Source organism: Pelecanus crispus, chromosome 1 (genome assembly GCF_030463565.1).
Source record: "Pelecanus crispus isolate bPelCri1 chromosome 1, bPelCri1.pri, whole genome shotgun sequence".
In the NCBI taxonomy this organism is placed as follows: Eukaryota; Metazoa; Chordata; class Aves; order Pelecaniformes; family Pelecanidae; genus Pelecanus; species Pelecanus crispus.
Genome location: NC_134643.1, coordinates 196,745,129 through 196,770,600, shown reverse-complemented (window position 1 = coordinate 196,770,600; position 25,472 = coordinate 196,745,129). Strand labels below are relative to the sequence as shown.

The 25,472-nt window shown below is 40.3% G+C and overlaps 1 protein-coding gene across 1 annotated transcript; it reads right to left on the bottom strand.

The window, feature by feature from the left end:
- Positions 1-629: 629 nt before the first annotated feature.
- SERPINE3 (serpin family E member 3) lies at positions 630-24,036 on the bottom strand. The gene is made up of 8 exons (XM_075727743.1): positions 23,778-24,036; positions 19,198-19,431; positions 17,696-17,893; positions 11,919-12,117; positions 10,179-10,279; positions 5,597-5,683; positions 3,161-3,244; positions 630-670 (listed from the first exon to the last, which is right to left on the bottom strand). The coding sequence occupies exons 1-8, from the start codon at positions 24,034-24,036 to the stop codon at positions 630-632; spliced, it is 1,203 nt and encodes a 400-aa protein (XP_075583858.1).
- Positions 24,037-25,472: the final 1,436 nt, after the last annotated feature.

The window sequence follows — 25,472 nt, the reverse complement described above, 5'->3', positions numbered from 1 at the left end:
AATATTTGTTTGGTCACTGATTGAGTGGGTATTTCTGCTTCCTACCTGTTCTGTCAGTTTTGAAACAGCCTCTCGACTTGATTTCCTTTTCACAGCATTTTGCTGCTTGCTTCTTACCTTACAGTCTCAGCTGGATTATATCTAAGTCTAGGACCAGACTGAACTTCAATTTTGTTCTTAAGTTTTTGACTTCAGGACAGGGAAATAAAGTTGTGCTTGAAAAATAACATATATCACATATATGTTTCTTGTGGGATGCTCACTTTCAGATGACCTACATCTGACACACCTACGGAGTGACAGTCAAGCTGACTTTAGTTATGATAAAATTAAGCAGAAGTTGTTGGCCCATATTCTTGCAGATTTAGGTGGCAAAATCTGTTCAGTTGTTCCTCAAATGGTTATATACGTATTGTCTTTGCTGTAGTTGTGGTGCTAATGATTCCTAGACAGCTGTAAATTTCCAATAGTATGTACAAAGTAATAAGGTGGTGGAGGACTTGTTCACTCTTACTCTTGCAATAGCAATATTGTTTAAACAGTGTTTTAATAAATACATGTAATGTAGCCTTTAATTTCATTGAAGGAAAGCTTATCATAGGAGGAACAGTGTATTTGTCTAGTATTTATTATGAAGGATTTGTAACTCGTCCTATAAAGAGCACTGAACCTGTAAATGAAAACAACATCAACATTATTTCAGTTTGGGACCACATTTTCAAAGTGTAGTACAGTTTATATAACTTAAGCACAGAACTAGCAGCTTTTTGATCATTCATTGCTTGTATGGAAAAATTGACTGCAACTGCATGCTTGCCTCAGAATAATTTGAACATTTCTTTGTTTAAAACAAAAAGGCCTTTGCAAATAGTTGGTAAGCCAAGCCAGAAATTTGACAAAACCTGAAACTTACCCAGACCACTGGCTAAAGAATCACTTTTGAACTGAGCAAAACAGAGCCTAAATTAATTCCTTTGTATTGATATTGCATTTACAGAAGAAGTTATTACAATCCCTTGAATGAAATCACTGGCTCAGATTCATTGAATTTGTGGTTCAGTTGTTTGTATTGCTGTTACCTTGCCTGTCCTTCGAAGGATATGTGTTCAAACCTGAAGTTCAGATTTATAAAACCCAAACTTTTTCAATTATTTCAGGCAGAACTATGCTATTTTAAATCTTGGAAAATGTATTTCTGCTATTACTAGAAGACTGATGCAATGAAGACTTTTGGTCTACATAAAGATACATTGTGACTTTATGGGGATAGCAAGTTTTAAGTATCTGTAGTTAGGTTAATAAAATGTATTAAAAGCAGATCCTGTTTACCTTTTCCCCTTTTCATACCTGAACAACTTCAGTCGTTAAGTCTGAACAAACAAAATGACTGAGTGTTTTCAGTTTTCACTTTTTGCACTAAAAAGCTTAAATTACAGAAATGTACTTCTGGTTTTGAGTTGATTGGAAGGTATATATTTTGTTATGCTTCATGAAAATCCTGTTTTACAGTCTGATTTCCTTCCTATTTACATAACTTATCATATACTGTAAACTGAGCGATTTTATTCACTGAAATCACTTTGTTCTTAATCCTGAAGAGTCTGTGGCATCAGTTTCACAGACCAGCTTCTAGTGCCTTTTTCTTTTTTTTTTTTTCTTTTTTTTCTTTTTTCTTTTTTTCTTTTTTTTTAATTCTTCATTTGCCAAGCAAAAATACTTTTATTCACTGAATGGTAATAATTGCCAAAGCATATTTAAAATAAAACCCCCACCAAGGTAATGCTTTTTTCTTTAAAGAGATGTGTTTGCATTTTGGTCAAAATGTAAGATACAGATTTTTAAAGCAGAGTGTTACATACACAGGTATTCACCGACTAATAGAACAGAGTGTGTTGCTCAGAAGCAGATAAGGAAAATTATTCTCTTTGGTCTTCTTGCTAGGCCCCAGTGTTTTACTGAACCCTATAAATGGCTATATGTTTCCTTGAAATCTAACCAGATGTGATCCCAGTTATGAGAGAAACTTGGTGGTTTGAAGGATTTTTAGGAAAATACTTAAGGTGCAAATTTACTGCATTGCTAAGAATGGTCAGAGTTGTTGGAGGTGGCCTGATGCTTTGGAGGAGCAAATGCCTGCTAAATGATACATAATGCAATTCTTTATTATTGCCAATGAGCTATATGGTGTTTTCCTTTGGCAGAGATTCTGGAGTAACTTACGTGATTGGACATTGGAAATAAGACATATAGTTTAATACTGAAGCCAAAGGAGCACTGTGGTGCTTCACCCTTTATCTGCAGTTTTGTTTGTTTTGGGGGCTGGGGAAGTTCGTTCACAAGAAAGAGTTATCAGTTGCAAAAGAAACATGCTCTTTTTTTTTTTTTTTTTGGCAGTTCCTTGCAAAAGTGAAGATAGAAGTTAAGCTTTTGCAGAGCTTAGTTATCTGATCACATACAGTGCATATCCGTGGCTTTTGATAACCTGGATGTCTTGTGAGGATACTAAGTAGTGAAGAGTCCAGATGTGTAAAACTATCTCCTCGAAGGTGTTGATATTCAAGATACAAGGGAAGAGAAAGTTGCTTCTGCATATTCTGAGCTGTAGCTCATCTGGGCTAAAGATTGTTGGTCTTCAGAATTTCTGAGCTATCCCCCTAGAAACTGCTGTGGTAGGAATTAATACAAGGAATTTCAGGCCCTGGAGTCCTCGTACCTACAGGCAGAAGTCTGTTTGCTGTGTGCCATCTGTGTAGGCATGAATAAATTTCATCTATAAGGGAAAGTTTTCTGGTTTGACTTTAGATAGCAATCCAGCGGATCCAGCCCATTTGTAATTTGAATCGCCTTGTGGAGGCTGGTCCCTAATCCTAAGGCATTTAAGATCTATAAGATCTTTGTAGTGCCTATAATTATGCAGTATGTGCTCAAAAAGATTTTTACCATATACACAGAAGAGGCTAATCTGGCTTCCCTGACTTTTGTGACTATCATGCATTCTTTTTAAAGAAATTAAACTCTATGCTTTAAAAACCCTAAACCCACTGTTTCCATGGTTGAAATTTCCTGGACTGAAGAATGGCACGCTATTTACCAAGAACTTGTTACTGATTTCAGTGCTGCTTGTGAAGGATTCTGTTACTGAAACGCAGAGCGTGCATACCTGTATTAGCTTGTCTCAGAAAAAATGTGAAAGGTCTGTCTGCTTTGAAAATAGGCGTTCGAGATCTTTTTAGTAATACCATTGCTGTAATGCAACAAAGAAAACATTAGTAAAACATGTCCATTTTCTTTCCATCTTCTGTACAGAGCCCTCAAGCTCTGATGTTTAGTACCTTGAGTTTTGAGTTGCTCTTCTGCTTTAAGAATAAACTAACAATTTTATCCAACAGTGAAACCAGTCTGGGTGAATGAACAAGTCTGGTGTTGTGAGACTACATGCAGGTGATTTGTGTGTATTTTGCTGCTGAAGTGAGTCTGTCTGGCTTTGGATTTCAAAGGTAATGTAATTTTTGTTGTTATCACAGCCCTAACTCTTCTGAAGTCATACCATGCTACTGCCTAACCCATTAGCCAATTCCTAGCTTTTCTGTCCTAGTAAAAAAGATAAGCAAGGCACAAACATAGTCCCTTTTCTAAATGGGAGACAAACAGCAGAGAAATATCTACATGCTCTCAACAAAACCTAAGTATTCTCAATCTCAGTTTATGACTGTCCTTCTCCTCTCTGGTTGTCGGTTAATTATTAGATTAAATAGAGACTGCTTAAGAATTATGATGGCTCGGCTATTATTAAAATACATCTTGTTTAAATAAATTCTTCTTTGTAGCAATATAGTATTAAGAATACATTGTCAAAAAACCAAAACAGAACAAAAAAAACCCCCAATACTAAAAAAAAACAGATTTGGACTATTTTTTAATGAGCAGTTTAAACAATGGAATTCAATTGAAAATTCAAGTAAGATTCAGTAAAACTATTTTGAGTGGCACTATTTCAGTGCTCCTAAAAAACCTGCCTACTTTAGCTTTCAAGCCACCATGTGACAAGATCCAGAGCTTTTAAAGTAAACAATAAACATAATTATGCCTTTTTAAATCAGCTTCTTAGCTTGGTCTGATTGGAGTTAAGGGAATTTTTGGCATTGGTTTCAATGGGATAAAGGTCTGATGTCTGATTGCTGTTAGTCTTTGGTATGTAATTGAAGCCACCTAAAACCTTTTATTTTGTATGGGAATTGCCAGAAAAATTACTAAAAATATTAATGCCCCAGTAGAGATGAAAATTGTCATAAAATTTAAAACTGTACAACTCTGCAGAAAGGTTAACTTAGTTATGTCAAATTTCCACTGTACACCCACATATGTACAGTGTGTGTCTTATTCAAAGTTGTTGCTAGAGGAATACTACACCAAATCAGGTGTGCTCAGGTTCCTTCTAGCATCGTGACCGTGGGATGTCTGCAGTGCACTTCACAGACGGCAGTGAGGCGCACTGCGGTGCTCTCCCTACATGCCTCTTGGATTCCTTTCTGAAAGAAAGAAGGGCAAGCAGAAGAAATGGGAGAGACCCAGATCTTGCCCTGATCTGCAGTCAAGGACCACCAGCGTTTGCAGTGTGTGCGTGGAGCACGTCTACAGTCAGCACAGCCCGGGGAAGCAGCAAGGCGAGATGAGGTTAACGATCACCCTTCTGCTGTGCTGATGTTTGAACAGCTTGAGGACATGTTCAGCTTCTGAAGAGAAGCAAGTGGCAGTAATGCCTACGTAATCCATGCAGGGGTCTAGGACTGCTGCTGCCTTTCATGCTGACTTGTAGCATCTCCGGAGCATCTGAGGCTTCCAAAAGGGAAACAAAAAAGCACGGGCCACTTTTGATAAAGCTCATGTGACAAAAATAAAAAGAAAAATGGGGATTGCACAGCTCACTAATTTTAGTTCCCTGGTTTTATGTAAGTTGTGATGGAAGATTTCTACTGAGATGTCATTCAGCTTATGAACATTATTTATTGACTGTGTAATCCATAGCTGAGATTTTACTCTGAATCTTCCCGCTCAGCCAGCTCCAGCTGCTCACTTGGAAATGATCTGTTAGCAGAAACCTACTGCACACGAAGGTCACACCTCAAAGTACATAAGAAACAAACCTGTCTTCATGAAGACAAAACTTTCCTGTCATAACCTTCAATACTACCAAAGAGCTCATCTTCAAAAAACAAACCCCATAATGGTTCAGGAGCTATGGACAAAACATTAGTAACCTTTTTTCATTCTTTGCTTTTATGATCTGAGCAAACAGATTTGGCCAGCAGAAAAAGAAGTGGTTTATTTTCTTAAACTGGACTTTCCTTGGGCTGGTAAAGCTGGTTTTCACTTGAGTCTTTATATGTTAGTCTAAGATCAAACGTGGAAAGAAAAGAGTTTTAACAGTTCTTATGAACAATTACACAGATGAAATGGAAGCATGTTAAATATAAATTTAGGTTAGGCATACATTTAAATGCTACCATGCTTTTTTTTTTTTTTTTAAATAAAAGACTGTTGTTTCTGTAGTGATAATTGTCAGAAGTGAAAAGTAAAGTTTGTGTATTTGATTTACCTGTAGCCCCTGATGCCTTCGTACCATCTTCTGTTACTTCAATCTCTGCTTTGTGAATAGCTTCTGAAATATAAAGACTATTTTGCTCTGCAAAAAAACCCAGAAATGAATATTAATAGTTATTTTCTGAACTACATTGCGAACGGTATTTTTTTTTTTTTCCTCAATTCAGAATGCTTTTACCTTTTTTCTGCAGAATCATATAGCTGTTAGGTATTTCACTTGGGGGACTAATTCAGTGACAGCATAGTGAACACAATACATGTCACATTAGTAGCTTTTCTTCTGCTGCAAATTCCTTCCATTGGTTCCTTCACCACATCACGTTCAGAAAGACAGCACAGTATAAACCTGCATTTCAATTGATTTTTCTGTATCTGGCTTCCATGGTAGAAGATCCTCAGTTCTAATTTTGACTCAGCTCCTGATTTTTCATACATGTGCCTAATATGGATGAGCATAGACAGTCTGAACATCTATGCTAGCTTGATATTAAGGACTTTTTAGCTCAACACGTAGCTGAGATAGTATGACTACATGGCCTTTGGACCAGCATGACCTTATGTGCAGGCAGCTTGGCGAATAAGCTAAAACACTCATGTGTGTCTTGAGTCTATCTGCCTGAACATGTCCTTTGTCAGGGCAGCTCGCTTGATGGCCCAGGTGCCTCTGATTTCTGCATGAAATGTGGATCCCACTTTCAGACAAGCAGTGAAGTTCTTGGGAAAGAATCACTACTGTGAATGCAAAGTTGGAATATTTTTCTGCTTAAAGGCATTTCTGCTACTGACTTCTCATAATTCAGGTCTGCTTTCTAATCTGGGGGAGGGGGTATGACAAGATTTTGACTGTGTTTGTATCGGTGGAAACCTGGAAGAGCTGTGACGTGTCCTGATGGACTGCTGATGGAGCCAGCTGCAATCTGGCCCATTTCCACTGATGTCCAGTGGTGGGAGTCAGGCTACAGAAGACCATTGCTTTGACACAGTATAGGAACATCTTTAAAGTGAGATAACACAGGAGGAAGGCGACATTAGGTTATTTTAGTCTAGGGGAGACAGCGTGTCTCAGATCTCTCTATTGCTGATAGGGAGACAGGTCCCTTGCCAGTGTTGCGTAGGAATGCACACATTTGACTGCCTCTTTGACTGTAGTAGGACTTTCCAGGGAGCCTTAAGTCACCATTGTGAATACCCTCTTCTCCCTCGTTTCTACCCATGTTTACCTGTTCTTTCATCTTTATGACTGTTTTCCCATTATATGGACAACAGCGGACTGAATGCTGAAGGGGAATTCCTAGTCTGAGAGGTCTCCCAGGTTGTGGTGGAAAGCAAGGTTACATGGTCAGAGTAGAAACTCATTAACACAGTGGGGACAGTGAATGAATACTGGATCGAGGAACTGTTGGAAGGGAAACTGCAGAAAAACAGCTCTTCAGGAAGAAGCGATGGGACTGTGACATAAATGGAGCTTGGAAAAAGAAGCGATGGGACTGTGACATAAAATGGAGCTTGGAAAAAAATTAATTTCAGAAGGATACCAAGGAGATTGTTACAAGTCTGCTTCCCCCCAGCTGACTGCAGAAAGTGGGGAAGGTTGTGAGGTTTTTTCTTTTTTGTCTGAATATGAGGATTGAGTCTGACATACAGGTGAAAACAGGGAAATACTAAAAGAGCATTTTATCTGTTTCTATCTGAATTTTGTCCAGTCAAAAATCTGAGATAGGAACAAGCAAGACAAAACTGGGAAGAAGCAGAATTTTTTTAATTAGATAAATATAACATATTTTGGAGGAAAAAAAAAAAAAAAAAAAGAAGCTTTCAGGCATAAAGAAGCTATTCCAGGTCTGAAATGAGGTAAAACATTTGGTTGCTAAATGTGACTTGAGAGTAAATATTCTGAAGATTATGGCTTCTGCTTCATATGGAAGAGGAACTGAAAACTTACCTGTTCTTTTTCCAACTGTATCTGTTGGTTAAATAAAAGATAAACCTTCCTTATATACTCGCCTCACATAACTCTTAGACCATCATAGCTATAACCCTACTATTATGAATCATAACTGAATAGTTAAGACATAAGATATGGAGGCATAGAACATAAGAGTAGAACTGTGAGGGGCCTCAACATATCCTTTAATCCATAACCCCACCACAGGCAGGATCAAATACTTCCACAAGCCTTACCCTTTATGATGTGAAGCAGAAAGCCACCAAGTTGCATAGGAAAGAAACTGCTTAATGAGATTGTTTATGGTGGAGTTAATTTCCTCAAAGTATTTATCTTATTTAAATAGATGTTATCTTTATAAAATGCATCCTTGTGCACTTTATTGCTATATTAACATTTGTGTGCAATAAACAAAGCAGCAGGCTTTAACAGATAAGCAGGCAGTAACAAATTATTTTTAACGTGCATCTCCCCTCTACTCTGCTCTGGTGAGACCTCACCTGGAGTGCTGCGTCCAGCTCTGGGGCCCTCAGCACAAGAAGGACATGGACCTGCTGGAGCGGGTCCAGAAGAGGGCCACCAAAATGATGCAAGGGCTGGAGCACCTCTCCTATGAGGCCAGGCTGAGAGAGTTGGGATTGTTCAGCCTGGAGAAGAGAAGGCTGCGAGGAGACCTTATTGTGGCCTTTCAGTACTTAAAGGGAGCCTACAGGAAAGATGGGGAGAATCTTTTTAATAAGGCCTGTTGTGACAGGACAAGGAATAACGGATTTAAACTAAAGAAGAATAGATTTAGACTAGACATTAGAAAGAAGTTTTTTACAATGAGGGTTGTGAAGCACTGGAACAGGTTGCCCAGAGAGGTGGTAGAGGCCCCATCCCTGGCAACATTCAAGGTCAGGTTGGACGGGGCTCTGAGCAACCTGATCTGGTTAAAGCTGTCCCTGCTCACTGCAGGGGGGTTGGGCTGGATGACCTCTAAAGGTCCCTTCCAACCCAAAGCATTCTATGATTCTATGATCTCTTTGCAGTCTTAGACATGTACTGCAATAAAAAACCCCGTTATGTTTAATTTTAAAAGGGGTATAAAAACCCCATAAGTAACATGCCTTCTGAGGTTCATCCCAGAAAATTAACTTTTCTGTAAAAGAAGGTTTGTCTAAATTGGAGGAAATTCTTGTTGTCATACCTCCATTTATTTACTCACATGCACAAGAATTGCATGAACTCTCTGCATCTCTTGGAGCAGCTACCACTCTGAGTCTTTGCAATGAGCAGAAATGACTAAGTTGAAATACTTGTGTTGCTGGAAGTAGTAAAAAAAAAAAAAAAAAAGATAAATAATTTGGATTATTTTAGTATTTAGTATTAAATAGGGATAAAAATTTTCCAAGGAGAGGGATAATTTCAGACTTCCAAAACCAAGACAGTTTACAATTGTAACACTAGTATTTTAGCAAAGGGAAAGTATAATTTAGTCCACTGGACATTGGATTAGCAAGACAACATAGCATAGGCATATGCCAATATTGTTTGCAGTGTCAGGAGCTGGAATACCAACTTGTTGAACCCGTATCTCTAACTGTTAAATAACTACTAAAAAACACAAATAGGAATGCAAGTTTTACTAAAGTATCCTAGATTTCTGAATAAATAACCTTTTTCGAGGCCTATGCTGTCTTCACAGTTTTCATCTTAAAGAAAGGGGGGGGGGGCAGGGAAGAATCATAGAATCATTTAGGTTGGAAAAGACCTTTAAGATCATCCAGTCCAACCATTAACCTAACACTACCAAGTCCACCACTAAACCAATTAAGGGCAGAGTAGTAATTTCATGTTTCCTGGCTTGGTGGCTGATTATTTATAATGAAAGTAAAAACTAGGAATCATTAAGGTTGGAAAGGATCTCTAAGATCATCAGTCCAACCATCAACCCAATGCCACCATGCCCACTAAACCATGTCCCAAAGTGCCACGTCTACCCGTTTTTTGAATGCTTCCAGGGATGGTGACTCCACCACCTCTCTGGGCAGCCTGTTCCAATGCTTGACTACCCTTTCCATGAAGAAATTTTTCCTAATATCCAACCTAAACCTCCCCTGGCACAGCTTGAGCCCATTTCCTCTTGTTCTATCGCTAACTACTTGGGAGAAGAGACCAACACCCACCTCACTACAACCTCCTTTCAGGTAGTTGTAGAGAGCGATAAGGTCTCCCCTCAGCCTCCTCTTCTCCAAACTAAACAATCCCAGTTCCCTCAGCCGCTCCTCATAAGGCCTGTGCTCCAGACCCTTCACCAGCTTCCTTGCCCTTCTCTGGACACGCTCCAGCACCTCGATGTCTTTCTTGTAGTGAGGAGCCCAAAACTGAACACAGTATTCCAGGTGCGGCCTCACCAGTGCAAGACCAAAACCCACCCTGTCCCTTTCAGATTCCTCTTTCCTACAAAACAACAGCTCAAAATATAATTGCCAATAACAAAGTAGAACAGTTGAGCGTCAATTGTATTTTAGAGTTTCACAGAGGAAGAAGTACAATCAGTTCAGAAGGCCCAGGTCTATTGAATCATTCAAATGCAAGAGTCTGCAACTATTGGGTCAGTGATCATTTTCTATTCAGTCAAGCCTCTTACCTGAAATACCTTTAAAATTAGCAGTGATGGGATCAAATGCGTCTCTAATTCCCAAGGCAGAAAAAACTGTCTTTAGGTCAAAAAGGCTTTGAATGCTGAACCTGAAATTAATATGATAGATTTTATTTAAATGTCAGATTCATAGTTTCATAGAGGTAAAAGGTAGAACAGATGCAATTTATTTCAAGCCTTTGCATTTCACCTATCTATTTCTGTATGAGCCCAATGCCTTCTGTCTGATTAAGTGTACTTTGCAGAAAAGTGACTCATCTTCACCTGAAGATGTTAACAGATGGAAACCCTTGTCCCCATCTATTGCAATCAGACTGCCTCTCAGTCTTCTTGACACATGAACTCTGCATTTCCCCAAGTGTCCTCTTTTTAACAATCTTTTTGGCCGTAGCAAAGGGCCCTTTGAAACATTTGCAAAAGATTAGCTTGGACAAAAAGAATATTAACGTACAAATTGTTTTCCAGCGCTTCGTTAGGGTGGGGAATGTATCATAAGAGATGTGTAACAAAGCCCTTTCATGCTGATCCATACAATAGGTACAGCCACAAGAGGCCCTCCTGCACCTGATTCCTCCTGCTATGCAATTTCATTTGAATAGCTGATAGAAAATACCACCAGGATGTGTGCATTTGCTAGCAGTGGTGAATGACTAATGTGGAAAATGGATGGCCAAAACTTGCTTTGTGCACAGAAGGATGGGTATGACTGGTGGGGGGTCCCAAGTTCTTTGTAGAGTACTTTTGTAGTACACTAGCAAGTTGTAAAAATAAGCTATTGCCCTTTTTTTTAAAGGTTTTATATTTACTCTTCCTTAAGCAAAGAGAAAAATGGAGTGTGGGAAAGGACCACAAACATTTCTCTCTTTTTAGATCTTTTAAAGGATTGTTATACCCCAAACAAATTTTAAGTAAAAGCTGTAGGATCAACTGAAATACCTGGATTTTAAAACAGTACAGAGCATACCAGAAAGTTTTGGCCTTCCCAGCTTACCTCTTCATGGCTTAAGAAAGGGTTAGAACTTTTCTGATCATTATAACAAAACTGAAAGTATCTCATTTGATTTTGTCTCACACATTGCTCATGTCAGCATGTGCTGGTTTTGGCTGGGACAGTTCATTTTCTTCGGAGTAGCTAGTATGGGGCTATGTTTTGAATTTGTGCTGAAAACAATGTTGATAGTACAGAGATGTTTCGTTACCGCTGAGCAGTGCTTACACAGAGTCAAGGCCTTTCCTGCTTCTCACCCCACCCCACCAGTGAGCAGGCTGGGGGTGCACAAGAAGTTGGGAGGGGACACAGCTGGGACAGCTGACCCCAACTGACCACAGGGATGTGCCATACCATATGACGTCATGATCAGTGTATAAAGCTTGGGGAACAAGAAGGAAGGGGGGGACGTTTGGAGTGATGGTGTTTGCCTTCCCAAATAATGGTTACACGTGATGGAGTCCTGCTTTCCTGGAGATGGCTGAACACCTGCCTGCCTACGAGAAGCAGTGGATGAATTCCTTGTTTTGCTTTCCTTGCGTGCACAGCTTTTGCTTTACTTGTTAAACTGTCTTTATCTCAACCCATGAGTTTTCTCACTTTTACCCTTCCAATTCTCTGCCCCATCCCCCTGTGTGGTGCTTAGTTGCCGGCTTGTGTTAAACCACGACACAGCAGTATCACACAGAATTCTAACCACTGAAGTAGTGAAGCCATCTCACAGTATTAATATTGCTTACCTAGGTAGAAAAATGTCCATCTTCATTCTCTTTAGGCTGTTGGCCCAGAGGGTTATGGTTCTGGCAGAAAGGTGAGACTCAATCTGGGACAAAGATGTTCTTTTGTGGCTGGGAAGCACTAGGAACATGCTGAGTTTCTCCCCCAAGTAGGGTAACTCGACCACACTGAAAGCCTCCAGAGCTGCAGTGTGGAATTGGCCTGTAGGTGGGCAAATATAGATCTTATCTCATCATTCACGTGGGGAAAAAACCCCAACCCCCACAACCCAAGCCTGGGTCAGCGGACGGTTCAGAACAGCAGTGATGGGATATAAGGGGTTGTCTCCGGCACATGGGCTCTTGCAGCTGGCTCAGGTTGCTCTTAACTCACAACAGTGGCTCATCTGAACAAAGCTGATTGTGTGATTGAAAAAGAGATATATATATATATATATATATATAAAACTTGGCAAAAAGATGCCAATGACAGTAATAGTACCTGAAGCACTGTCTCAACAGAGCATTTTATTACTTTCTCATATAGCAGCTGTCCTCCTTGCTCAGAGTTTAAAAAACATTACTGAGGCAATGACAGTAACTTTATGGTGACTGTTCCTGCAATGCTTGTTCTTTGAATAAACTTACAACTTTCTAATATCTTTCACTAAGAATTCTATACTGATAGGAATTACAAAGTGAAGTGTCCTATTTAATTAACTAAAACTTACTTTGCCTCATGTTTCCATCTTTACTACCTTTAAAAATCAGTTTTAACTTTATTTCAAGAAACAAATAGTTACATTAAACCATGAAGTAGTTAGGCTTATGCTTATTTAAGCACTGAATTTCTTATTTTTGAAAATCTAGGCCTAAACCATATAAAAATCAGATGAAGGTTATAAAAACTAGTCTCCAAATTAAAAGCTGTTGGGCTTCTGAACTTGTAATTAGTTATGCAACAATTTGTAACAGCCATCTAAAGTACTATTTTAATTCAAATTAATTTCAATGAACAATTAGTCCAGGCATTTCTAATGGACTCTGTTATACAGTAGAACAGATTCAAATATCACGTTTTTGCTTTCTTATTTTTTAATCTGTTAATCCAATAAATAGCATTTCAGAAACACTCAGCAATTGTCAGCAGGCCAGGAGTTAAATACAAGTTGTGAGCAAATGACTTATCATTGCCATTGCCGCAGACCACCCAAAATACTGCCTCTTCACCCAACTGTGTAGTTGTATCTTCAAGGGCAGATACTCACACTTACTGAGTCAAGGGTTGTAAATAACAGAATATAGGTAGCTCATGTTTGTAATACCTAAATATTTGCCAATAAATAAGTAGGTATAGAATGTCTCAAATGTTTAGTGTACAATATCTGTTAGTTTTGCAGATCTGGATTAGATAGGATTCATTAAGTGTTGACTATTCTGCTAGATTAAATTTTAGGCTCTTGGATTAGCCCTCCTGCCATGCAGTGCAGAGAGGGAATCATAGATTCATAGAATCATTTAGGTTGGAAAAGACCTTTAAGATCATCCAGTCCAACCATTAACCTAACACTACCAAGTCCACCACTAAACCAATTAAGCGTAGAGTAATAATTTCATGTTTCCTGGCTTGGTGGCTGGATTATTTTTTAATGAAAGTAAAAACTAGGAATCATTAAGGTTGGAAAGGATCTCTAAGATCATCAGTCTGACCATCAACCCAACACCACCATGCACAGTAAACCATGTCCCAAAGTGCCACGTCTACCCATTTTTTGAATGCTTCCAGGGATGGTGACTCCACCAGTTCTCTGGGCAGCCTGTTCCAATGCTTGACTACTCTTTCCATGAAGAAATCATGCTGTTAAAACCACCTCCCAGCACGTGAATCACTTTGCCGAGAAAAGACCTTCTGGTTTGTAACATGCAAGCAGGGAAGATTTACGTGTGTGGTGCACTGGTCATGAGTGGTGTAATTTGTGGGCATGCTGATATTTTGAAGTCAGCACATTCTGCAAAATGGTTATACAGTCCTTACTTGTTAATTAGAAAGAAAATCAAGGACTTGAGATTGTTGAGTTGGGACATTTAGCGTTCCTTGCTTGAACTGATTTTGGGCATCCCATAAGGATTATATATATGCTAAATCAGTATTCAAATACAGTTAACAAATTGCTTGGAAAAATGAATATATAAAATAGCTGCAGTGTTTAAAAGGCATGTGTAAACAGTAATGTTGACATTTTCTTAGAGCAGTGTTAATTGTCCCCAGGCTGATTTGTTCTGCATGGCAATGTTAAAAAGATAAACAATGTTATAAATGCTGAGATCGATAACAGGCCACAGCTAATCTTTCTCACTCTGTGTTTTGGATCCTGATGGGAGACAGCTGCTATCATTTAATAATGGAGGAAAGTTATCTCGTGCCTCTATTTTGTTGTACTGAACCAGTCTTTTGTATTAATTTCAAACTGATTTGTTAGAAATGTTTCTAGTATTTCTAGTGACAAAGACTGAATTTGCCCTATCAAATCAGACAATCAGCAAATTTTACATGATCCCTTTCATTTTGGCTTTCCTCAAAAGTCTCTCCAGCTGCAGAGAGCTCACACATTTCAGGCTGGATGAAAAGGTAATCTCAGTATTTTGGCTAACTTTCCTTTTCTGTGCAAATATGTAATGCTTCAGCTACCTACTTAAGGATGATAGGATGGAATTCTTGTGTTTAGGCAAATGGTCAGACAAGCACAACTAATGATTTCACATCAAGTTTGAAAGGGCTCAGGAGCAAATATATGGTCAGTCTGCATCTCAGCTGCTGAATTTCTGGTCACTGGTCTTTACCTGAGATCTTCACTTGTATAAGCACTGGCAGCCCCCTGCCTTCCATCATTTTAGTCCTCTCATTTCTTTATCTCACTCTACTAGAAGAGAAAGTTCAGAGAAAAGGCCTGTTCCTGAGCTAATAGGTGTGTGTTAGTCGCAAGAAACCTGTTTGTTTACCTGAATAGCTCACGAAGCAATGAAGGGTAAGGCTATTCGTAAGACTATTCCAGATATCATGAGTAGCAAAGCCCCTGCAGCAAGCTGGTGATACCAAATCACCTAGGGCTGAAAGATCACGAGTTGATATAGTAGTTTATGTTGCTCAACAACAAGGATGATGAGGTGTAGGGTTTTGGAAAGGGAAAATCTGCACCCCTCAGTAAAGTCAATTAAGTTATAAAAGATTGAAACCTCAAGAGGATTGGAGTGCTCCAAGTCAGAGCTGTGAACGCTCTCAGGACCTGGCAGTCCCAGCAGGAGGAAGAAGCAGCGTGGTGGACACACCATGGAAGAAGAAACACCACAAAGAAAGACATAATAGTAAGGACCAACTTGCAAAGGAGCAGGAAAAGTGATTCCTTAGCTAGGTGAATTATGGTTCAGAGACAAAAAGGCATAGAAATAACAAGCTGCCAACTGCCTGCTTGATGTAACTGTTGCACAGTAAAGGAAAATGTTTTAGCCATATAAACAAGAGAAAGAGGAAGAAAGAATGGTGCTGCTGAACACTGTGAATTAATATTTTTTTAAGATTTATCCCAGTTATTTGCTGGAACTGATGGGAAAGAAATAATCTGATGATGTATCAAAGGATAATGGTGAGGTTCCTAATGCAAATGAGGAAAGAACAGGAGATTTTAGAACACCAGAGACAGAAACAAAGTTTACACTGCTTGAGAGAGACAAGTAATAATCTGGGACCTGGGTGATCACCACCCCAGAATGTGAAAAGAACTTGGATGTGGAATTGCAAATGACTCAGCAAAGATTTTTAATAGATTGTAGATTCAGTTGTTTCCTGTGACTGGAAAACAGGAGTACGTTTATAAAGAAAAAGAAAGTAATCTGGGAAATTTTAGGTCTTTGAGAAGTTTTAGAGCATACTCTGGAAAAAAAGAATAATCAAGTCACAGAGGGAAATAGAAAGTGAGATAAATTGCAATATCAGGTAGACTCTACCAAACAAATCTATAAGCTTTTTTAAGTTAATAACTAATTTTGATAAAAAGGCACAGACCCAGCCATCTAGTTTTAAGGAAAACATTAAACATAGTTTCACTGTGGTACTATTTACAGGTAGAAGTGATGGCAATTAGAGCAAGAAATGAAAGGCAACAACCAGCCACTTGAAGGGAAAACTACAATGAGCTAAGCTAAAAGAGGGGCTCCCAGGTTAAAAAGAGGTTACCTGTGGCTTTCCAAAGTATTGCCAACACTCAAGACTTTCATCAAAGACAAACAGTGAAGTTACTGTGATGACTAGAGTGGTGGAAATCAAATGATGGTCCAAAACCACAAACAAAGGTATTCACCTGTGGAGATTTCCCTCCTCTTGATTTACCTAGGACTCATCAGCTGGAAAAAAAGGAGAAAGAAAAAAGACCCAGGTGGGGTCAACCTGAGCTGATTCTGTGATGCACTATGCAAGGTATTTTTAGCAAGTCATAGAAATACTAAGAGCATTTTATCAAGCTGTTTATGGCCTCATTAAAAATATTATGTACATTCCTGGTCACTTATTTTCAAGAAAGATGGATTTAAATTGGGGAAGTGCAGAAAAGGACTAGTCGAGAATTGGAGTATCTGTTTTTTCAATAGTTTGGAAGAGCCTGGCATCTTCAGCTTAGCTAACAGGAAATTGAGAGGCAGCTTGGTGACTCACAAATAGATTTGGGGGTAAATATCAGAGGTGAAGAGAAACTATTTAACTTAAAGGATAAAGCTGGCATGATGCTAAGAGATATAAATTGGTTTTGAAAAAATTTAGACTTGGAATTAGGAAGTTTTTTACCCAAGTGCAGTTCTGAAATTTAGGGTAGAAGGGAAAGGAGGTTTTTATATTTTGAAAGAGATTGTAGAGCTAAATGGCAGCATTCCTAGTGGTAGAAAATTAAGCCTGTGGCATGAGTCCTTCTGTCAGCAATCCATAGTCCAAGCCTTTGAAAGAAGCATACACTGTATTCATATATTATACCAATAAAAGTTTGACCTATATTTATACTGTTTTAAGCCCATGCTGAGATCATCCACTGATTGGATATAAAGGCGAAAAAATTTCTCCCACCTTTGTTGCATAATTTGGCCCTGAAGATTTGCAGTTTTACCCTAAAGCCTTGGAGAAAGTCTGTGACCAGAGACAGGAGGGATGGGTGCGCAGTGCTGGTGCTCCTGGTGATACTATCCTCTCTCTGGTGCTCACACACTCAAGGGACAAAGAGTGATTAGGCTGAGGGGCCAGGAAATTTCCTACCCACCCCACAAATCAAATTGGTAGGGGCTTGATATTGTTTTAGTCTTAACTGCCCCTCTGTCATGGTGTTGGATGTGCTTCCTACAGTCCTCCCTTCCTAGGCAGATTTATTTAACGAGCTCCATGCTATTGCAAAGGACTTTGTATACTGCAGTACCCTCAGTCTCTCCGGTTCCCTTCTCCTGGCATGTTTTCTTGGTGCTTTTTGGTTGTTTGCTACAGCTGACAAGTTTGTTATGGAGTGCTGGAAGGTGTTGGTCCATGAGGGATGGGGCATGGAGAGTAGATATTTTAGGAACCATTTTGAATCCAGGATCTGTTGTGTGAGTGCCTGGGATTATAAGGAGTCAATTTGGTCACCCAGCTGGTCTCTTCATTTGATGGGATTTCTCCTGAGACTTCTCCAGGCTGGGACAATAACACATCTTAGTGCAGTAGCTGTGGAAATTAAATAAATAAAACTGTTCCATGTTGTACAATAGAGCAAATCTGGATCAAGGACAGTTACCATAGTTAACTTCGGCTGTGTGATGCATTGTGGGCACTTTCAGGGTTGACCCCTCTGCCGTGGTAAAAGGCAACATCTGGGTATCCATAAAGGAAAACTTCTTTTGCCACATGCTTTTGAAGTACATGGTGCTCACCAGGGAGACCTGGCTGAGTGGCGACCCAGCGCTCTCCAACGGCATGACATGCATGTCCCCATCTGCAAGGAAAAGAGGCAGGGAGGTGGACACATGCCATCCTACTTGCCCAGGCCCAAAGGCCAGGTCTGTGTGAGTAAATAAGGCAAGTTGGGACCGCTCTCTGGCCCTGAGAGCAGGAGGCACAACTCACAGGGCACTGTTAAACCCTTTACCTTCCCCTCCCCACCTGTACATGGACCTTATCAGGTTGCCTGTTGGCCCATGCTCTCCCCAGAACCGAGGCTGAGTTGATCAATGTTGAGGGCCAAAGTTGTGCCAGGACTATGCTACTCGCTGAACAGTGTGGATGGCAGCAGCCTGGTGCTCAGCACCATGCCGTGGTCCTAACTGGTTTTCTAGCTTAAATGTGCCCACACGTATCTTGGAGTTGTTCATTGTTAGCACCAGAAATCCCTCATGAAATGGATTCATGATTACAAACTGCTTTATGAAGTAACTAAGTCAACTGAAGCTCATATCCTAATTCTCCCCCTCTCCTATTTTACCTGGCAATTCGACGGATCCTGCTTTGGGTATCTCAAAGATTTTTTTAAGTGTGAGCTACTTTTAATTCATCGATACGCATGTGAGCACCACAATATGAACTCACATTGTAGTACCTGTTTCTAGAGCAATACTTTTCTATCATGAAGCTGGATCACTTATTACAGTTCATTTGAGAAGGATAGAATTTTTTTTTTCAATAGTAGCTTTAATGTGTGTGTTTAACATCACCTCACATGTTGATGGCCAAATTAACACTCATGTAACTTCAGCTGATGGGGCAAATGAGGGATTGATTTGCTCTGCTGCTTCTAAAGACTTGCTTTTTCAATTATTTTTTCATTAGCACAGAATTTAATTTCGTTACTTTTCTTGCTTGCGTGGAAAGTAAATTCTTTTTATTTCCTATTTTGACTTTTTAAACTCAGAGTCTGACTGCTGAGCGTATGGCCCTGCGTGTTCCCCACAGCAGCATGAAAGCATTCAATGTAGCAGACTCAGTCTCTGGGGAATTTGGCTGCTCCTCATTAAAACTGAAAACACTGCAAAGGATTGCCATTTTAAAAATTAGAGGAACAAGGCCAAGTAGTTACCAGCTTGATACTGCAAACTTATACTCACAGATTCAGACCTATTCCAGCTCTTTCCTCACATTAGAAATGAGCGTCAGCACAAGAATTAGATTTCCTAGTTCTCAGCCTTGGTTTGGACAACACGGAGTGTGGCAAAAAACTTTATACTTGGTTAAATGCAATTTCTCTTATTACTCTTATTTTACATTTTATTCATGTGCAATCATTCTCATGGGTTGTTACCTTACCTCCAAGGTTACTGGTGATCCATTCCTGTATTTGGGCTGTGGTTCTTTTGGGGTCAGTGAAGTTGGTGTGCTGCAGGCTGCTGTTTGCCCAGCGTGCAGCATGTGCAGTGAAGTGGGGCGAGAGCTGCACGTCAGCGTCCACAAAGAAGGAACATGCCAGCTGAAGCACTGTGCCTTGGCTGGAGTCGGTCGCTCCTTCGTACACTGAGTGCAAGAAATCCTGCACACTTTGATCTGCCAGGTAAGAGAGAGGGAAATACTGTCATGCTGAGAAAAGGATAGCAGAGATTGCACCAGCACTCTGCAGCTCTCAACTCCAGTGCTGCCACTGGTGTCCTCTGAAAGTTAAAGCACTGTGACAACTGAAGGATCCTTGACTTTACAGGGTATTACTGCCAACCGCTGCTGTCAAGGACAGTGACGAACTGGGCATAGGAAAGCACTCTTCATGTTGCTGTAGAAATCACTCTAGTGCAGATATGTGAAGTGGCTGATTTCACATCAGGCTCATGTCTCTATGTAAACACAGCTCTTACAGTTCATAAGGTACATTATTTTTTCTTGGGCACTCTCCAAGTTCCCATTAGTGAGATCTAGCACCTCTGGTTGTGACTGGCTGAGCTGCCAATGCTGTAGAACTGCCACCTCCTTCTCCTGCCATTATCAATGCCACCCATCCCAGGAAAGGCATCTCCCTGACTGCCCCAGGTCTGTCTCTCCTACCCTCAGCCCTTATGTGTTGTTTTGTTTCTTGAAGGATGGTGCCCCAAACTGGCCCAGTATTGCAGGTGAGCCCTGGCAATGCTAAACAGAGCTGATAGGTTGCTTCGTGTGTGTTACAAGAGACTCTTCTTTTTGTACAGCCCGCAACAATGTCTGCTTTTTTTGGAAGTACAATTATATTTCCCATTCAATATTCATTTTTTTAATTCCTAAGAACACTCAGATCCTTTCCTAAAAACACTATTCTTCAGCTCATTGTTCCCCAATTTGAATGGCTGATTATTCCTTCTAAATGTAGAAATTTACACTTGTCTGTGTTGAATTGTGTCCTATCTGCTTCACACATTTCTCTGATTTTTGAGGATCCTTTTAAATTATATTCTGGTCTTCCAAAATGCTTGTAGCAATTACAAACTCAGTGTCATTCAAAAATTCAGTAATGTATTCTCTAGTTTGCTGTCTACCAGTGAAAATAGTTGAATGGTGCCCCGGTCTCCTGTTCCTGGGGAGCTCATGGTAGTTGTTCAACGGTGGTGACTTCTGCGATGGATACAGGGTTGAGGTGCGGGCCCAACAGGGACACGTGTCCTGCAAACTTAGAGGATCTTGTGTTTTTAAAACCACAAAGTTTCTAGTAGGCTCCTCTGAAGGGTGATTTAGCAGCCATTTCTGGCTGTCTTTATTTTGCTTGCTGTAATGGTTTGTGATGGGATGCCAAGGTGACCTCCTGAGGCCTGGGACTTGCACCCAGTCTGAACAATGTTTAGGGGCTTGTGTCAAATCTCCTCAAACTTCCCGTGTTCATGGTTCAGCCCCTTTCCCATATCCTTTATTGCGCTTTGGAGGAGACTTGCCTACACCCAGCCAGTAAAAGTCTTGTTGAGGTTGATACTTGCCTTTAAGATGTTTTCAGCAGGTTCCTCCTTCTATAAATAAGTATTCCATGAGGACTGGGAAATGTCTGGAGCGCTGCTCTTCTTCAGCAAGACAGCAGTGCCTCTTGGCTCTGTGGAACCACCAGGACCTTTCTAATTTCCCCACCAAGTGTCGCAATTTCTGCATGAAATATCAGCAGCTAACTGTTGTATATGAGTTGCTGGCCACCATCTCCAAGCGGGGGGGAGGTGTCAGTATAATGCCCCTTGCTTCTCCAGCATGCTGTACTTTGCTCCGGTGCTTCTCTGCCTTGGTCTGAAACCCAGGGTGCCCTGGGCAGCTCACAGGTATCTGGCTCCCCATGGGCATGGCTGCGCTTGCCGTTATGGGCTGGCTGGAACTCTTTGTTTTGACTCAAGGGACAACTTAGGCAAAAGGAGGAATTGCTCAGTTTCTCCAGATGCCTGTGGGTGTAGGCAGTGCTGGAGAGAAGCCAGGCTGGGCTGCCGCCGAGGACATGGGCAGTCTGGGGTGGCTAAGTGGGGAAGTCCATCCTGCCTGGAACGACCTGTCCCAGGCTGAGCATTGGGTCAAGGGCAGGACCTCTGTGAACCTCCAGCTTCCAGCTAGGTCATCAGGAGATTTTTTCCTACATTGGTTCAGATCCTTGATGGGGTAAAGGGAGAGTTTCACATCTACCAATTCCTACCACCTGAGAATCCAGTGCATGTTCTCTGACCTAATAGTGTTCCTTTAATAACCTGCAGGAAGAGTAACCACCTATGGGAAGTTTGGTATTAAAATTTAGATCTATTACTCTTTAAGGGGTAAAATATTGAACTCCTTGAACAGATGTCAAGAAAACTCACACGGTCTGAGGTGTAAAGTGCTTTTCTCGTGTGTTTTGCATTAGCGTGGGAGCATTTGGCAAGCTCTCTGGAGGATGTGAGAAATCAAAGATAGTCAATTGGAAGCAGATGTTAACATGAGGTGTGGTATCCTGAGCTTGTAACTTCAGTCATATCAAAGTGCTTAGCTAACCAAAGTCCTGAATTCTTACTCAGAAAACAGTTCAAAACACTCTACCACAGATAAAATGAAACAGCAAGGAGAAAGCATTTTAAAGCATGTAGTTTTGTCTGTGCTGTCTAGAGAGACATCCCTTTATACTCTGTTTTTCTTAGTACTAGAATAAAGGTGAACAAATCTTCCAAACATTAAAAGCAGCTTACAAGTGCATGTAAGAACAGACTCTCCATGAATAGTGACTGAGCCATCAATGTTTTCATTGTTTTCAGCCTGCTAAGTTTTTAACCACATCCTTCATTATTGTTTAAGACAGACCAACAGGAACATTAATGCAAACATCTAATGGAGGAAAGGAATTTTATCAGATATGCATATATACCTGATTTGGTTTTACTCATCTGATAGGAAATACGATCTAAGTATTTGATTTATCTATTTGATTTAAGCCATTTGAGGAAGTGGTTTCCTTGTCTGGAAATGTGCTGTTATAACCTATAGCAATAGATCCCATTCTACTTTATTTTCACATTCATGCATTAATATTACTGAAAGCCAAAGCTCATGTGGCTTGTGCTGCAGACAACTAAAATGGAGATGAAATGTCTGCTTGATATGATGTGCCACATGAGAAGAAGTAAGGCAGCACAAAAGAGCTAGCAGGTCATTAACAACCTCTGCACTCCTCTTTGTTACATTTTGTGTGGAAATCTGTGCCTGAATTTCACTGTGCAATATAATTCTTAAGGATGTTTCTTAATAACTGAGCCCCTAATGACCAGAAGTGTCAAGCAAGGTATAATCCTGGTACGAATTAATGTTTAAAATTACCCCACTGAATTTACAGAAACAGGAGTCTTATAGGCAAGACTTCATTTTATATATCAGCTGCTCATGATATAGATGCACTGTCCTTGTGTCAGTACACGCAGCTGTATCTGTATATATCCGCCAGAGTTAGCTCTTACTGCTGTGTTGGTTTTGAATATCAATGCTATACAGAACAGCAATGGGGACTAAGGCAGGTTACAGCACAGTACAGTGAAATTGCCGTAGGTTTTATCTTTAGTCTTCATACACTGAAAGTAAATTTTATGCTGAGAAATAGCGGTGTCATCTCTATACATAAGTCTTGTATGTAAGCTGCAAATTTTGAAGATGAGGCAGTCATCTGCTTTTCATAAACATTGTGCCCATAATGTAAAATAGTTTTTGACGTGTGATGTGAGATGGTAGGATAATCCAGAGCTAAAATGAAAACAGCATCCTTAAATTCAGCTGACTTAATGCTGGATTTTAAGACATCTGCCTTTTCCATATCCCTTCCAGACTCCCAGTGAGTTTTATTTTAGCCTGCTTTCAGGGAAAGATGCAATTGCATCATCCATCTGTCAAGGTATATCTCTGCCAGTCTCCTTCTAATAACTTTTCATCTTTTTGGCCAGTTGTAATAACATTATGTTATTACAAAGGTGCAAAGTCTTAAAGATAATTCAATTTCTATTGATTTTATAAAATTTTTTAATGGCATAGGAGAGAAAACGTAAGTGGGATAGGAGAGAAAATGACTGTTCTCTGCCTGGCACCTCCTCACAAAGAACACAGGGGAGGCCAGGACACAAGGGACACGATGAACCTCTGGGAAACCAGGAGCAATTCTGTTGTTCATGGCAGTAGCTTTTCTAGATGTAGTTGTATTTTGGTGCAGTAAAGGAGTAAGCACCGATCAAGAAAAAAGAGAAATCATAACATGCATATCAAATACTCCCTTGAGTTTCCTTTGTCCAGCTGATACCTGGCTATCAAAGGTGGAGAAAACACTCCTAAGCTACATCTTGCAGTGAGACGGAAGATAGAAGTTTAGTATGATGTGTGCAATTGCTGTCTCCTTAGTAAAGCTGTGAATTTATTGCAAAATCTAAAACAAGAAGCACTTTTTTTAAGCAATACTTTACCATGAATGTTGTATCCTAGGACATCCTGCAGCTCTGTAAAGGTATTTCCTCGAGCTCCAAACTGCAGCAGCTCCAAAGAAACAGCCACGCTTGCTGGAGAGACTACCAGATTGGTTCTGTTCTCTGCTTCGGATACATGCCGGTAGAGATTGATGGCAAATTCAGTCTTCAGCTCTTTCAGCTCATCATAGGAGATGCAGTTTCCTTTGGATAAGCAGCAAGCAGACAGGATAAATGCAGAGAAGAGAATGGACAACATGAAGGCGAGCTGGGAACACTCTCCACCAGATAATCATACCTGCAATTAATAATACAGATACATTTAGCAAAGCAATAGGCTGAGCTGACAGGAACTTTCTCTTTCCATCAGTGTTAAGATATCACTTGCAATAGTAATGATCACTGTTAAAATACTTGTCCAGGTCTATCCAGTAGCTATTGTCATTAAAAAAAAAAAAAAAAAAAATGTAGGGACACGGTGATGAGTCTGTTGACTAACAAGTGAGTTTTCCAGAATGCTGTACCCATGTAGGATGGTTGGCCATTACAGTGTGTGGAGACACAGAGCCCCTCAGTTAAAAAATTAGCTACCTGCACACATGATGGGACACTTTAGTGCAGTCTCCATGCTGCCGAGCACCCACAGCTCCTTTCTGTCCCCAGCAGAAAGGGGCTCACGTCCAGTACTCCCAGAAGGAAGGCCACCCCTGTGAGGTGCAGGTATCTAACTGGTGTCTCTAGGCTGGGGTTTAGATCCAAGTTTGCAAAAGGCTGGCTTCAAATTTCCACCCCCCCCAGATATTCCTTCTATGAAATTTATCCCAGTGAAAAAAGGTTGTATTTGCAAAAGGCTCCCATGCTTGCAGCACAAAATCACTTCTTCCGATTTTTATGGGAAATCAAGCATTGGTCAACGTTATATTAAAAGACACTTAGATTCGTATTTAAAGGAATAATACTAAAATGACAGAATAGCTTTCTTTACAGAATTTTGCCTTTTACATTGTACGTAATTATATTTTAAAAAATACTGCACCTTCTTTCACTTCAGGATTTCCTACAAATCTTTCTCCATGCCCTTTGCTCTAGAGAGCACCTCTAATGCCTTGTATTTACTCACAGTTAGCTCTGTTAAATTGTCTTGCCTTTCTGTGTCCTTCTGGGTGTCTGAATGGAAGCTGTCTATGTACGTCTTGTCTCCTTCTTTAATAGGTAGTGGAGTAAAGACTAAGTCATGAGACTGCATTTAAAGGGATAGTCAGTGATCAGAGTCTCTGTCGGCGATGTCTGTACCACTCTGTCCAAATTCCTGTAGGCTACAAGCTCTATGGAGAGCCAGGCAAAGCAGCATGCCACTGACCAGCAAATCCAAGGCAAGGAACAAAAAAGTACACATGGAGATAGAGTCAGCAACCTCCTCGCAAGCCCTGCTTGAGCCTCATGAGGCTTGTGACCTGCTGGTACCAAGCAAGGCATCTCCTATCTCTCTTCCCACCCCCCTCCTTTTATATGAATTCCATTGATTCCTCTGCCACAAAGGGGAAGAGAAAGGGCTCTCTGTGTACCAGGCACACAGCTATTTTTTTCCCCCACTTTGAAACCTTATTCAGAAATCCCATGCAATTAAAATGTCTTTATTTGCCATTATTTTTTTTAATGCCATCCCAAACAGCAAGATTTTCATTCACTCTTTAG